We start from the raw sequence: 16,513 nt of genomic DNA, 5'->3' as shown, positions 1-16,513 counted from the left end.
ATCGGCTCTGGACATAAACTGAGGATCAGCATGGATCAGGACAAAACCTTGCCTTTCCACTGCCCGAGGTGAATAAAGACAGGTAGGATGTGGGTTCATTTCCTTGCATAATTTCTGGAGCATAAACAACTAGCACCACGCGGTGGCTGTGGGACCACTGGTCTCTTCCACTGTACAGTCCAAAAGCCCCACATGGTGACAGAGCAAAGACACAGACCAACAGCAGCCAACTTTTACTACATCATTTTTCCATTTTACTCCTACTTTCCACTGGAACGTAAGTGCCCGGGAGCACTTTCAGAGAGCAACTCTTAGGTCAGTAAATTTACAGTGAACCACGTTTTTTCAGAGCGCCCAACTTCATATCACACTTTTGTTAAAACACAACACCTGCTAGCACGGATCCAACAGCAGCACGGTTCAGGGTCACCATGGAATATTCTAACCTTTACAACTTACAAAACAAATTAGACAATTGCAAGAATTTTAAAACTATTACTTGAAGTATGAAGCTTGAGGAAGGTGCCAATCGCACACCTTATCCTACGGAATAGGACAAGGACATTCTTACAACAGCTCTGAAAAAAAAGGGATATTCAAGAAGTGCGCTGTAATTATCAGGTAGTCTTCTGATTCTCATTTAACATTTTTAGATGTCAAGTTACTTTAAAAAACACACATGATGTTGACAGAGTATCAGTCACATTGTCTTCACAGATAACTCTCTGAGCTATTAAATGATTGAAAAATATTTTAGGCTAGAAAACAGCATTACGTTACACAAATACAGGTCATTCCCTTTTATTTTCCTACACCCAGGAAGAAACTTGTTTCACCAAAATTTTAAAGTGAATGCACAACAAGTACCTTCGGGCAATCCTCTTTAATGGAGACATTCTGTACCTGAAAAGGCCAAAATTTCTCAGCTTCATTTTCATCCAGATTTGGAAAGAAGGCCGGCTTTGTACAGTTCACTTTTTGAGAGAAACTGGTAAAGTTTCAGGCTGTGAAGTTCTTCTTCAACTTGGCAGACAACGTGCACAGCTGTAAGTGGATCTGATTCCCTCTGAAGGACTAGAGCAGACAAAGGTCGTTGCAGTAACGGTACCTTCCGATAGCAAATACATCTGGAACATTTCAGCAGTTCCTTAACATGACAGAAACGTTACCACCTGCCAAGCCTACAGGTTTGAGCTACAGCTTCTCCTTCGCACAGGATGCTCAAAGGCACAGCAGCAGCAGCTGGGTTTCACCACCCGTCTTCATACTTGACTGCTAAGCAAGCATGATCTGTAGGAAGATACTTCCAACAAATCCGTAATTCCACAAGGGATCAAAATTCTAAACATAAATACAATTAAAGCCTTCTAATATTAATGCACACTTTTTTATTATATTAAAATCAGGCAATGGTCTGATACAATAAAAAGGCTGCTTATGGAATACTGTTATGTTAAACTTTAATTACAGAGGATGTTAAATCCTTACAACTAATATTTTTCCTTAAAAGAGTTAATGGAAACATCAATTGTTCATTGACTTGATAGCTGCTGCTTTAAATTGTGTTTATTTTTATTTTGTCTTTTTTTTCTTTTCTTTTTTTTTTTTACACAAACACTGAATTTTTCATAAAACTGAGGACACACTAGGCTGTTTGTATTTAAGCTTGCATCCACATTTCAGCAATTAGTGGTCCAAAACAGTAAAACAGAAAAGTCAGTGATTTGCCAGGATGCAAAGCCAAGAAAGGTCCTTAATCTGCTGTATACACCACTTCCACAAAAATCTTCACTGAAGAGTTTTCTCTACCAAGACTTAAAGAATCCTAATAAAATCTAGGCCAACTTGATTTGTCTGTGACTGTCAGATCTTTAGAAGGGCAAAACATAAGTGCAATGTTTAGTTAATTAACATTCTCAGGTCAATCTGAAGCACCAAAATGCAACTAGTTGAACTGGAGTGTGTATTTTGAATCTCCACGTGCGGTTTCCTCATTAAAGTTTGGCAGCAGAAGGTTTCAGCAATCCTGGTAAATGACTGCTCTTTTCACCATGTCAAAAGCCTATCTAATAACATCAGCCGTGGCCAGCTTGGCGGTGTGGCAGCAGTGCCGGAGGGCAGGAAAATCCAAGTTTTCCAGCAGAACAGATACTCTTGTTTCCCAGGTTGGTGGAGACTAAGTCTGTTGCAAAACCAAAACAGATAAGCAAGAGGGAACGGGTCAAGTTATTGCCCCAACGCTCTCCCCTGATGACCAGGGGTGAGAAGAGTCACAAAAAGGGGCAAAAAGAAAGCAGCACCCCCACTGCAAAGAGGGGAAGAGATTAAAAGAGGCCCGAATCCCTCACCCAAAGCCCATGTTACTGGGGAGGGGAACCGGGAAGAGAAATACAATCTGTGCCTTGGCCAAAGGGAAGAAGGAAAGCTCGCCCGTATTATCAGGGCATTTAAAAAAATACAAAAACGAAAATGACCACAGTCACATTCAGCCTTTACTAGAGATAGCACAAAGGGAGGGATGACTGAGGTTAGCACACATCCCCATTAGTAGTCCGTAACGCCCAGCGCAGTACTGGGAGCCAAAACCTTTGTGTCTACTCTAATAAATAGCCCTGAGCTTCGACTCTATTGCAAAAGACAGAAAAAGAAAAAACCCAGGCCAGACACACAGCAAGGTGATTGTGGGATGTATGCTTTCACAGTTAAGTTAGATGTGCCACACTGGTCTTGACAGTAATAAATTTAAATAGACTTTTCCTGATACCAGAAGTTCAGCTATGTGGACAGTGGTTACACAACAGGATTATATGTTATAGCACAACTTATATTTCAAATGAAAAAATTAGTATCATTTACAGTATCTCAAGAAAAAAAACTTCCTTTGAATGGGAACTTCCTTTCCAGTATTTTGAGGTCTACAAGATGCATCTAGAAAATTTACTACTGTGGAAAATGAAGACAGCTTAAATTGAGTAAGAGGGGGCATGATTTTTTTTTTAATTAATTGCTGTAACATTGTCCTTCAGGTGGCTGAGGAAGTTTCATATTTTCTTTAGACATCATTAGACGCCGAAGCTCTTGCAGAACAACTTTGATACTATAAGAATTCTGCCATTTTGCTAGGACTGATATGGCTCTGGGGTCCACCTAAAACAGACAAAAAACCATTCCTGTCAGAATCAACAGTTGTGAAACTCATGCCCCATCACACACCCTCCAGCTAAAGATCCCATAAGGAGTCGAAGTGGGAGAAACAAAAGCAAGCAAAAGCAAGCAGGTGGTTTCCTAGAGCACAGTCAATCCACACACCGGAACTGTTCGAGTTGCAAATTGACAGAAGAAAGTCAATTCTGCATCTAAACACCAGAAAACACTTGGTTGCACACCTACTTTCTACTCAGAGGAAATGACACTGGCAAGCAATAGGTAGTTAAGCAAGTTTCACGTGAAAAAAATGAAGCAGTAATTTGAAGCTGCATGTGTAAGCCATGTTAAAAATGAATAAAAACCAAAAACTTACCACTCCATTAGAACTATTTACTCCATTCATATTAATTTTTGTTACAAATCTTACAAATGGAGGTGCTTCTGGATACTTAGGCCCACATTCTATTTTAAGGCTGTATATTCTGTTTTCATAAATTGTCTGAGGGGAAAAAAAAAAAAAAAAAAAAAAAAGAGAAGGAGGGGAACAATTACATCAGGAAGTGCAAAAATCATTTGTTCAAAGCAGTAGTTATTTTAGGGACACAAACTGCTAAGCATAAGGGCAGCCATTTTATATTCTATTTTGAGGAAGTTTTTGCTAATATTTAAGAGTTTTAAATGCTTTGTCTTTAGAGTATTAAGTTCTACTGCTCTCTTAAGCATCCACCACATTTTCATACTAAGAATGAAATCAACACTGCTTCCTGTTCACTAACTGAAATTATTTTTCTTAATAACCGCACAGTTCAGATACCCACTTTTCACCCCTACGCCTATAAAACAGTTTTGTTTTGTCAACTTGCTAATAAACAGATAGCTAAAGCTGTGGCTTCAGTTTCAAGGTAGTCTTAAGCAACCATCTAAATTCAGACTGTCACAAAACTACACTTAAAAATATTCTTTGGTCATAATACACTAGGTGTCAAGAAAGAAATGCTCCAGAATTCAATACATTTCATAGCACACCCTGATCTCAAACAGCATCATCACTTTCCATGTGCCCAGCAATAACACTGTTACACTTAACAGTTGAAAGAGAAATCAGGAACTTCCAATCAATAGGTACAAAAGAGAAATAGTGCAACAAAGCTACATTGATTCTGCAATATTTATAAGTCATTAAAAGAAAGAACAGTTAATATTGTTGTGTGTTCCAAGAATAGATAAAGCTAAACTGTGTTTAATGCAGCTACAGAGCAGCCGGGCTCAGAGCACCAGGGGAATGAGGCACCGTAGGCAGCACGCAGCAGGGACAGGATCGTCACGGGACACTTAGGCAAACTAGTTGCCCAGATTTTAAGTTTCTAACACCATTTCCTGGACTCTCAGCACTGCAGTGAATAACCTGCCAGGGTAGTGATCAAGAGCAGGAACTGCAGATGTGGGAGCTCAGAAACAGGTAACAGCTTCTGCTCCCAACCACAGCACAGTGCTAGGACTTGCTAGCACCTTTCACAATGGGAGAAGCCTGATGTGCACAATGTATTAATATAAATGTATTATTATAATGAATTACAATAAACATAAAAGGGTTTTAAGCCAGTCTGCAGTTCTCAAGGGCCACCCCAAACAGAGCAGCTTCTCCAGCATCTCAGCAAGCCGACCTCCCAGATCCCAGCACAGGATGAGGGCAATCTGAAGAGCACTGCAGAGCTGTGGCGAAAGTCATGTTGGCTCTGCCTGGACTGCCCAGCTCTGCGGGCACCGTCTCTGCCTGTGTTTGTGCCCAGAGCAATCAACACCACAGGGGTTTGGGCAGGTTTTGGGCTCTGTGCTAATAGCCCTAACGTGCAAGTTCAGCGAATGGAAAGTCTTGACCACGCGCGTGTCTGTAGCCAACATAACGTACGTGCAGACAAAGCTCAAGCTTTGACAGTGCCGCTGTTTTTAAATAGCTTGTGCAAACACGATGAATCACCGGCTGCGAAACCAAGTCTGGAAGGAGAAGTGGCTTCCATGTATGGCAGCAGGAGAGGCTGCACTCCGCTCACTCCGCACTACAGCTCCTTCTTCCCTTCGGGATGCCCAATAAGAATTTCCTCCACTTGCTACAAATATGACTATATATGACTATTTACCACCCAGGAGAAAAAAGGGTTTTATTTTTTTTTTTATCCAGAGCCGGCATTTCCCACATCCTATTAAGAAAAAAATGGTAATAATGTAACTGTTCAAGCCAGAGTAACCACCCAGCAAGCAAGAATGATGAATGTTTCCAGATTCTTTTTAATGCAGCCCGTTGCTTTCTGCAATAAGCTAAATTCCAGAAGTCTATACTTTTGGGGGGTGGTGTGGGGGAGAAGAGGGGTTTTGCAGGAAGTCTGTACTCATCAGTGTGTCAGAAAGACAGAAGCACAGGCACAACTGAATAATCTGTGATAACTGTCTATCCCAGCACTATGACATGAACTTCAGTTTTCTATCATTGCTGACAAGCCAGTGTGTACCTATTGGCAGCTTAATTTAAATTTTAATGTTAAATTTCACTTTTGTACAAGGTGCAAGCACAGAGTGAGACTCTCATAATCTTGTTGCAGGCTCCTTAAAACCTCTCCCAATGTTCTAAAAATCAAATGACAGTTTCAAAACAATTTGGGCAAACCGAGAAGAAATGAAGTGATCACACTGGGAGACATTAACAATGGCAGACAAGAAGCAAACAGCATTTATGGATGAGACAGAAACTACTGCACATGTGACACCGCTGTAACATAAATTCTCATCTTGTGTCACAAAGGCAACTAGAATGGAAACACGTATGGCAGCAGCATGATTAAAGGTTTGTAAAGATTGCCATGAAACAGTTTTAGAACACTGGAGTTGTTTAGAAACGATACTGAGGCCAGGTATGGAAGATAACACACAGTATTGTGGAAAGGAGAGTTGAGAGTTGACTTGTATTTCATGGTAAGGATTACAAGGAAACAAAGCAGTGAAACACGGTGAAATGAAAGCTTGGACATGCTTTGTTTTTAAAGCACATGCAAATATATGATGCACAATGAGCTTCTCGAGTTCACAACTGTAGGGTGGAGACCCACAGTTCAGCAGGGTTGGAGAACTGGGAGAGAGAGCAAGAACATGCAGGAACACTATCACAAAGAGCAGGGTAGCAATGGAAGAAGGTACTTTGGGAGAGAAGAGACATTCAGAGAAGTAATTTAAATTATTAAAATTTGAGTTTCCCTAAGTTAGCTGAGGCTCTAAAAGAGTAAGTCTGCACTGCTGCAATACAAACAAACTCATAAATTCAACAAGAAACAGCAGAAAGACTAGCAGTACTGAACAAAACATCCATTTTTACCTACATTAGCTCCATATGTTATCTCACTATCCGAAGAATTTTAAACTTTGCTGTATTCAAGAGTACAGGATACTAGAATCCTGGAATCTCAAAAGTTATGTCTTAATGAATCTGTAAATATAAAGCAGACATATAACAGGACTAACCACAGAAAGGTATAACAATATTTGGAGTAATAAGCAAAAAGACACAGAAACCCAAAATTATACACATGCCAGTTGAACCTTAAACATGAATCTTGCTAAACCTTGCTAAAGGTTTTTATATATTTATTTTTCTCTCTATTCTCTTGTTGTTTTCTATTTCATTGGTTAGACTAAGAGGAGGGAAAGGTGAAGAAAACAGATTTAGGTCACACTAGCATGTTAAGTGGATGCTTACTCTTGGAGGCCCAATAATCATTCCTGTCCATCTTGTAAGTGTCATATCTTCATCATCTTCAAGACCCCAGCTAACCGTTCCATCACCTACTCCTTTTTGACCTTCTTCAAGTTCTTCCAACAGACGAAAATTACGAGGAACTTTTACTCCTAAAAATAATCAGAAAAATATCTTGAGTTGAGAAATCTAGCGGAGAAATAAAGCTAGTAATTTGGCTGATACTTTTGGTAATCCTACAGAAAACATTTGGGGTAAAGAAATTAATAATGCTATTAGTTCTAAATGACAATGTTTCAACAGCACGAAGATACCCTCATATTTAGCTTGGATTTTTTGAGCAACATCAAGATATTCCAAAATTAAATACACTAATAGGCTGACAGGCCACATATTAGGGCATGTAGTAAAATGAAAGGAAGCTTCTCCATCCGTTCAGAGATAAACACACTATTACAGAGCTCTAATAAGTACTTGTCTGTATGATTTATAGTATGAAAATGAACAAGATTCTCCAAAATGATAGAGTTTGACATGATTCAGCCTTCTCAAAGCTTTTAACAATATCACTGGAAGCAAATAAAGCGGTCTTGTAACATTAGTACTTTAATCTGAAGTTTAAGTGGGCTTCATCAGTAGCAATGGTATCTTTTGTACGTATGACCCCCATTATCAAAGAATTTGATGCCTTCGTAATTGTTGGCAAATTATCCTTGAAACACAGCAAATGCAAGAAATTTGCTTATCCCCATTATATCAAAGGAAAGCAACGACCTAGAGAGCTTAAATGATATGTCCAAGGTCACAAATTAAGTCAGTGCCAGGGGAGGAACCCACCATAAGAACCCAGGCCATACAGGCCTTAATCATTCATTCCTTTTCAAGGTATCCATTCCCCAGACACTATAAATCATAAATACATACTATATCACCACCTCTCCCTCAAAGTACCTGTGTGAAGTATTTTTTTTTTCCCCTCCAAAGAAACAAAATCACCAGCAGAACATGCCATGCAATGGAGTTACTGCCACCTGGCATACAGAAGAGGTTTCTGTTCTGACTCAACAGAGGAGGTCGAGTTTGGGGTCTGGATTTTTTTCTTCCAACAGTACCAAGTTAACTCGTCAACAGTGAATAATGTAACGGAACACAGTAACTCACATCTTTCAGCATCACTTATTTAGCGCAGCAGGAAAGGAATGGGAAATCAGCAGGGTATCAAGTGTTGTCTGGAGGTGCAAGCTGTGCCAGCACCCATGAGATACTAGTGGAGGATGTTAGCAAGAGAGCGAGGGAGGGCTCCAGCAATCCCTGCTGTAGCTGTTCAGCAGCGCAGGAAGGAGAGAGCCTTTGTGCAGTGCCGCAGTGCTTAAAAAACAGAAACTCTGAAGGCTTTAAAACCCCTTCTAAATATGTTATAGGCCGAAAGCAAACTAATGCAATGTTGATTTTACTGTGGAATCAAAGTTGCCTAAATTTCATTCACTACAAAACAAATTAGAGATGCAAAAAAGCAGGTTATTACTGAAATTAGTTTGTTGGCCAGTTTGGTATATTTGATACTGATATTTGAGAAGATATCACATTCAATAATATTCTAGGGAAACATTATTCAGTAACACAGTTGCAGCAACACTATGAACAGAAACTCAAAATTAGAAAACTGCAATTAGAGGACACCAGAAGTGAAGCAGCTATAGCAAACCAGAGCAACTGGGGACTGCTGAGCACCGTTCAAACTCAGCTCCATGCCAAACCTGTGCTAACTACAGGCGAGACTGTGCTGTCACCATGGCTGTCGAGCAACACAAATCTGCAGCGGTGCAAGGAAATGAGTCAGGTAGCACTGGTGGAGCCGCCACCGTAAGCCTGACCGAGGACTGAGTCACAAACACAGCCCCAAACCAGTGAGGAAAGGGGGCCTCCTGGGGACCCCCACCACCTCCGCAGCATGAAAAATGTCAATGTTTCTCTTCCCTGTTAGTCTTAAAAATATGAAGTGTGTATCTTGGGCACCCCAGGCACATGAGGGTTCAAGCCTGCAGTTTGTACTTGAATTATGACAGAGCTGCCCCATGTTTATTACAGTCCCAAGGCTCTCCATGCTGCTGCTAGGAGCAGCAGAGAAGAGAGCAGTCTGACACCAACACCGAGGATTACAGAGCTGGAGGACAAGAGAAACAGATGGAGCAGGAGCTGAAGGACAAGATGTTATCTTTAGTTACACATTCACATACCACTTATTTCACAATTTCTGCTTCAACCTGTGCACGGGAGAGCTGCTGAGTGGGAATGAGTCACGGCTGTGCAATGAGTGAAGCTGCTGTCTGCACTGCAGCCTTGGCTGCTGGCGGGGAGTGAAGGAAGCAGGCAGCTAAGGGGGGAAAATGGACAAACAAGGACAAGGGAACGTCCTTCCGAAGAGGAGGATTCTGTCCTTGACTCAGATACAAAATCTCTCGGACAAGGCAAGTCACGCTACAAAAGAAAACATTAAGCAGCTGCCATCAGAAATCCAAACTGAGACCGTCTCCATTGAGAAAAGAAACGAGCTGAAGTCAGCACGAGGCCTGCCTCACATATGCAGGGTTACCAAAAAATACGCGCTCTTTTGGACCACAACACTGTGATGCTTAAAATCCATAATCTTAATCTTTCTCCATTTCAGTATTTGATAACAGCACCTCCATCAGTGTTGTGAAAATAACTTACTGAGACTTGCAGGTAAGAACCCAAGGAGAATGGCCAGCACCATGGAGGTGCTGGATGGTTTATGGCTGAACACCCTTTTGAGTATTCTGTCCACTGGGTGAAGGCAGAAATCCTGGGTGAAAGAAATAATTTGTGATCACAGAATTAAAGTTTACATCACCATGTGCATGTTCAGAGGGGCCACGATAAGCCTGAAAGGCAGCCTTAATTCTGACGTTTCCCAAGCAGAGCCAGCCTCGTCTCTGCAATCTTCACAGGAACAGAAGGCAACTGTTTCAGAGCTTTTCCAAGACACAGCTGCTCTGATTCAGAATGAATCAGAGCCATAAAACACTCATAAAGGATTTTAGAGCTCTCAGACAGGTCTGAGGTCTGCAGAGAGTCATATCTTTCAGTGGCTCCTCACACCAGGAAAAGCTGACATAAATACTTACTAATGCTAGAGCAACTAAGAACACTACAGGAACCTCGGGGGCAGGGAGAGCTGAGGAAATAAAACAAGTATCTAAATTTGATTTTCCAAGCTCTTCACCATACAACATAATCAGTATGGAAGATGCTGGATCACTTCACATGCAAGTCCCTCAGCAGCCTCCTTGCCCTCTATAGATGCTGTGTCCATATGCTAGAGCTCCAAAGATAATGTGGAAGCCGGGCACAGGGGCCTCCTCGATGACCATGCCTGTCCCCTCCTCCCCACATCCCCAAAGGATTCAGCAGGGACAAAACCCACACGTACACATGAAATAACAGGGCCTCAGGATCACAAAGGACCCAACCCATGTCCAAACAACCTGGCCCTGAGTGGCGCAGCACGGAGCAGCTTCCCGGCCCGGCAGCCTGGAGAGCCCTCGTGGCCCCTGTCCGGGAGCCGCTCCGGCCGCTTCCCGCATCCCGTGGGACCAGGGCTGCCCTGATGGCCCCACGCGCCCATCCCACCCACCCGGCTTCCTCGAAAGCGCCCGGCGCGCGCAGGATCGGGGACATCCCGCGGCCGCGCCAGCCCTCGTGTCACCCCCCCGCACGCCCCACAAATGCCCCGTGCAGCAGCGGGGACTTTCCAGGCACGAACGAAACCAACCCTGATCTTCCTAAGAGACCTTTGCTCAACACGAGAAAGCCTGAGCTGGGCGACAGGAGCCCTGATCAGGTTGTCAAAACTACTTCGTGTTGCACATTTTAATACAGACCTTGTCACGGCCTGAGCAGCCTCTCAAATTGTAACTTAATTTATGATACAAAAATACAGTAACAAACAGATAACTGCTTCACTTGGAGCTTGGCCGACCTCAAAAACACTCCCAGAAGTAACAGTATAAACATTTCAGAGCACAGGGAGCGGGAAATTTCCTACTAACCACAGCAGCAAAGCGAGGAGAGCCCGATTCTAGCACCTCTGATGACACCTGTGCCTGCACTATCAAAATTAATCTTTTAGGAAACTTGCACCCTGGTCTCAGCCCTAGACTCTAGTTTTTCAGAAACATTCTTTTTTTTTTTTTGATGGCAAACTATAAAACAAAACTAAATCAGAGACCTGCTTTCCCAGATCACCAAGACACAGAGAATTTACAGCCACTGATAGGAAAGTAGTAGGTTTTAGGTGGCAGAGCCTCAAATCTTCAAAGAGAAACAGGACCTTTAGTTTTGCTGTTCGAAATTTCCCTACCAGCCCTGCCACACTGAACATTATCCGTGAGTTGTCCTCATCACGGCACCTTGGGAACAAAGCCGTTTTCCAAGCAAAGCTTTGCACGACTGTGACACAAAACACTGAATTATGACAGAAGGAGTTTGGTTTATTTTTGGTCAGAGTCTCATTAATTATTTTGTGTTAGGAAAGGACAGAATTAGTGACTGTCAGCTCAGATTTTTGAAGAGTTTCAAACACTCTTAGATTTGCTTTATGTCAGGCACAACTCCAGATACACAGATGTGTATCTGTGTGTCTGTCAACTGCTTTAGAAGTTATCTTGCCAGTCTGCGGTTATTTTGGTCATCTTATATTTACACTTATTCACGTGAAACAGATTATAATTTTAAACAAACTGAGAATAATGCTTTCCAACAGATTATACTTCTTAATCTTTTTTTTTCTCCAGCTATATAGTGGAAGCAATCCAAAATCTAGAAGCTGTGTATCAAGCTGAATGCAGCACAAACAAAACCCAGTGAAACACTGGACAACAGGCTTTTGAGGGTAGATCCTCCAGCTGAATCTTTTTCATCAGTGTCAGAATACAATCTTGTTCACAAAAACTTCAAAATTACATGTATATTTTTGCTTTCTACAACAGAATTGGAGTACAAGCATTTCTCTTGAGAAATAAAGCATAAAAACCATATAGAATACCGAAGAAAAGCATGCAGAAAATGCAATTCAGTAGCTAGAGGCTCCATAGAGAGCTGTCTTTTTGATGAGGGTTGCTTTACACATTTCTAAGGAGAGATTTATCATATTCTGGGTTTTCAGACCAATTTTAACTTTGTGTTCCTAGTTTCCAATTCTAATTCAAGAGAAGATCAACAACTTCAAATATCTCCGTTATCTAAATATGCTAAAGTATTTTCTGTTGCTTGCTTCTGTACACGTGATGCTCTGCCTTAATTATACCTTCTCCAATACATTTCTGGTCTCTCCGCAGACATCAGAGCTGTTCCAACTTTGGTAGCTTGCCCTTACACAGTTGCTTGGAAAAAAAGTAAAATCATTCCTGTGTCAAAATTGCACAAAGCTTTTGAAGTGAGGTACTATTTAAAGTTTAATAAAAGGCTTTCAGCTGCCGTCACAAAAGCTTCCAGGAAACAGGAACCTGACATTTCTCGTGCTGCCTTTGCATTCACAATTCCTGCTCTCATAATGCAGGCAGGCACTGAGATATTTCAACATATCCAAAATAGCAACCAGAGCACCTGACACAAAACTTAGAGCGTTTTCTGTTGCACGTAAGCCAAAGGCTGGTTCTGTATCTGGATGCTCTAAACCCCTTCCTGGTGAAGGGATGGCTTTATAACAGCGGGGGCTGCCTGGCGTTACCGTCAAGGTCCCAGGTTAAAGCTCTGCAGCAGTGCACGCTGCAACAGGTAGAGTGAGTTCTGGTATTGCAGCCTAAAGGCAAAATGCCACCAGCTCAGCTGAATTTGCTCTAAGAAAGCACTGAACCCAGGCGAGTCTCTTGGATGAGATATATTTACTCTAAATCTTACCTCCTCCTCCTCCTCAAAAAAAAAAGTGTCGCTTCCTCTTTACATTCTGAATAGGAACCACTGGTCCCGAGCAAGAATTCAGCGCTCTCCTCCTCGCTGCCTCTTCTACCCACAAACTAGCACTAGGTTTCCTAAAATTCCTGCTGCCCCCAAAGCGAGCGCACAAGCGGCTTCACTGAGTTTAGGGTCAGCTTTAAAGGCCCAGCTGCAGCGGGGCAGAGTCTCCCCTCGGGGCCGGGATCTCCGTCCAGCAGCCACGTTGGGGCAGGAACAGGCAGCTCTGAGCGCAGAGGGGCAGCGCGGGACACGCACCGGGCACACACAGATCACTCCATACTCTGCTTAATCTGAGCGTGCAAGAGTTAAAAACTCCCTTAACACCTGAAAAAGAGACCCTAACATCCCTTAGAAGTTACACTGACAAATTTTATATTATCTCTACTTACACATTTAATGAATCTTCTTAAACTCTAGGTCAGAAAGGCATTTCTGCTATATAATTACATAAGAACATATTCAGAGTATACTCTTGCAAGAGTTTTGAATTATTTACCTATTTGCTTTCTAGGGTCTTTGCATTACAAGACACAGAGAGGCTCCAAAATGAACTTTCTCAGCATCTGCTCTTTGACGTGACAGCACGAGAGCAATATAAAGAACACGTTACCATTATGCCCATTCAGCTCACAATCTGTCGTCCAAAGTTCTCCGCAGCCCCTGACTCTGAATAAGCTAAACGCAGATAAATCACTTGAGTACTCAGTTCTTCAAGGCTGCTAGTAAGCGTCAACGCCTACGTGTGGCTGCAGACCACCCAACACACCTACAACACAGCAGCAGGTTAAACAAGGTCGTTAATCCTGTAACGGGGGGAAAGTTGGGCAAAGCGGTGTCGCACAAGCCACCTCGGCCAGTTTTTGAAGCTTTTATAATGACTTTGTCCTTCCACTGTGACCAGGACACCCCAGCACGTGCAGGAGGGAGGCTGCAACGCACCCGAGCTCTGCGCGAGCAGCAAAGTGGAGCCGCTGCCGAGGGCCCCTCCGCGCTCCGATCGCTGCTGTACCCGAGCCCCGGTCGAAGGGCACTTGCAGCTGGGTGTCTCTGTGCTCTCTTGTCGAGAGCCACATCAGAATGATTAAAGTCAACCTTTTCTTTTTGCTCACTTACTTACCAGGGGAAAAATAAAAAGCACAGTGTCAGGATGCTCCTCTGTACAAATGGCACTGGTAGAGCTTACACGAGACCATTCTTCATGGTGAGGTCCTCCTCGTCTCCCTATTACTTATTTCTACAAGTTTCTTACCTGCCTGCCTGGCAACAGCCCTATGACCTTTTTAACCTGTATGGACAACACTTGCCAACACTTCTTCCTCTGTGTCTTTAATTGTTTTTAAAGATGAAATACTTTGCATTAGGGGCTCAGCCACCTTCTGCTGCTTTGAGGTCCTTTGCTGAACTTCTGCAAAAACAGGGTACCAAACGTACCCAAGTACTTTACAATAAACATGAATATATTAAAAAATCCATGAAACAGCTATTAGCAAAACTGGCTTTACAATTGCTTAATAGAACATTAAATAATTTGCCCAAAGACCAACAGTGAATCAGTGAGTAGCAAGGAAAAATAACGCCACTTCCGAGCTCTTTTTTTCATGTCAGACAATACCTTCAGTGCAGTGTCAGGAAGGAACCACACACACTGCATTGCAGTGTCTCCACCACCACCACCACCAGCAGCTGGACACAACGCTGTTCCCTTAATTCAAGGGCAGAAAAGGCTCCGCACTCGCTAGCACAAGAAGACCAGGCAGCAACCTGCAGCCTGGGCAGCCTGACATCTACCACCCGGTGTCACGGCTTTGCGGCTGCGCGTTCCTCAGAGCGGAATTTAGGGTTTACTGCAGAAGTTCAGCGTTGCTGCAGCACCTTTCTAAAAGTAACACGCTGACTTCCAAAATTTGCCATAAGTGGTTAAGAAGCTCCCGGGATGTCGCAGCAGCCGCCGGTGCCCCCGCTGCAGGGGAAGGGACCGCGGCGCCTCCTCCCCTCTACCTGCGCCGATGGCTTCCAGCTCCCCGTCCCGGGGACACGGGCAGCTCTCGGAGCCTCGCGGAATCACAGCAGTAGGAAGCAGTCCAAGAACACAATGTGGCGAGCAGATGACGGCAAGCTCCAGCTTACCACAACAAACGTTGGTAGCTAAGGCTGCTCAGGACAAAATGAAAGCGGTGCAATAGGATCTGCTGCAATCCAGGGCTCTTTCCACACATACCCCCCATGATCTGCCAGACAATTAATTCACAAAGCGGCACCGGCTTAAGAAGAAAAACACTTGTTTTGCTCCATCAGCCAAAATACACGAAGACTCAGCAGCTTGAATGGATCACTGGGAAGATACGGTGACCGGAACAACATGACGTAACAGGATGAGAAGACTCTATTACACATTTTTGCACATTTTGTCACGTTTTCCAATACTTTCGAGTCACGTAGGCTTTTAAGCACAAATTCATAATGTACAATTCTTGAGAGCAGTCATACATTCTAAGTGTGTTTGCACAACCTTGATTATTGTGAACTATTTGCGTTATGACAATTACTCCTAACACCGGAAAATGATTGCTAGACGCCTGTCCCTAAGGAAAACGTTCGCTGAGTCTTCGGAAGGATCTTCTGATGAGGCACCCACTTAAAAGGAAGCGATTTAAACACAAGCATTGCCACTTAACGCTTGCTCTGCCATTCGGAGTTAGGAGAACAGGAAAGTGAAGCTGGCAGGGCAGCAGTGGAATTATTTTATTCCATCTGAAGTTGTTCAGATTATGTTAAGAGGAAAAAAAAAAAAAAAGGCACGAAGGGGAGGTGCAGCGTTTCTGTTTAGACGTGCGATGGCGAACGTAGAGGGAGGGCTCCTTAACGAGCCACAGCAAGCGGGGAGCAGCCCCAGAGGGAGAAAACCCCGGGCCCTCGCACGTACTTGCCCTGACAGGGGAGCTACGTCCTGGTGAAGACGAGGGCAACCCGGGCAAAGCTACTACGGAAAAGATAAGCGAGTAGGTGCAAGGGGCGGGAGGCAGCGCGGCGGGACGGGACGGGGCAGCTGGGGGCTCCGCACCGCGCCGAGGGGCGGCCGGGCGGGCGCAGGGCCGAGGCCGGGGCGGCCCCGCGCAGCCCGGCCCGGCGCGGGGCCCTGCGCTGCCCGCGGCCGCGGCGCCCCCCGCTCCGCCCGGCCGCCCCCCGGCCCCGCTCCCCGGCGCCCCCCGCTCCGCCGCGCTCGGCCCGGCTCGGCCCGGCCCCGCTCCCCGGCGCCCCGCGGCGGCTCCCGGCGCCCCGGCCCGCGCTCACCCGCACCCGTGGTGGCCGCCATCTTGCGCCGCTGTCGCCGGGGCCCGGCCTCCCTCCCGCCCACGTCACCTCAACGCGGGAAGTGCCGCTGCGCGCGGGCGCCGCAAGGAGGAGCCGCGGAAGGGCGGGGCGGCGCGGAGAGCTCTTAAGTGCGCGGCGGGCGACCGGCGGAAAAGCGGCGCGGGCGGGTGCGGGCCTCGGGGGGTCCCCTTGGGGGTCCCTGGGGGGCTCCTGGCCGCGCCGCAGAGGTGCTCGCGCCCTGCAAGGGGGTGTCCTCGGGCCCACAGCGGCACTTGTGAACGTGGGAAGGCCGGAAGATACAAAGGGAAATCGGGAATAGTTGCTCACACTGCGGGG

At 44.7% G+C, this 16,513-nt stretch overlaps 1 protein-coding gene across 2 annotated transcripts; it reads right to left on the bottom strand.

Annotated features, from left to right (window-relative positions):
• Positions 1 to 1,423: 1,423 nt before the first annotated feature.
• Positions 1,424 to 16,220, bottom strand: UBE2V1 (ubiquitin conjugating enzyme E2 V1). 2 transcript variants are annotated; one of them, XM_088528612.1, is made up of 4 exons: positions 16,163 to 16,220; positions 6,893 to 7,041; positions 3,521 to 3,646; positions 1,424 to 3,147 (listed from the first exon to the last, which is right to left on the bottom strand). In XM_088528612.1, exons 1-4 carry the CDS (start codon positions 16,176 to 16,178, stop codon positions 3,001 to 3,003), a joined length of 438 nt encoding a protein of 145 aa, XP_088384738.1. In that variant the 5' UTR covers positions 16,179 to 16,220; the 3' UTR covers positions 1,424 to 3,000. The 2 variants fall into 2 exon arrangements, with proteins under 2 accessions (XP_088384738.1, XP_088384729.1); XM_088528603.1 differs by having other exon boundaries at positions 16,157 to 16,217.
• Positions 16,221 to 16,513: the final 293 nt, after the last annotated feature.

Source organism: Tinamus guttatus, unplaced genomic scaffold (genome assembly GCF_059628265.1).
Source record: "Tinamus guttatus ecotype Peru unplaced genomic scaffold, ASM5962826v1 Tinamus_guttatus_pri_ptg000027l, whole genome shotgun sequence".
In the NCBI taxonomy this organism is placed as follows: Eukaryota; Metazoa; Chordata; class Aves; order Tinamiformes; family Tinamidae; genus Tinamus; species Tinamus guttatus.
Note: the sequence above shows the minus strand (reverse complement) of the source record. Positions and strands in the feature narration are given on the sequence as shown.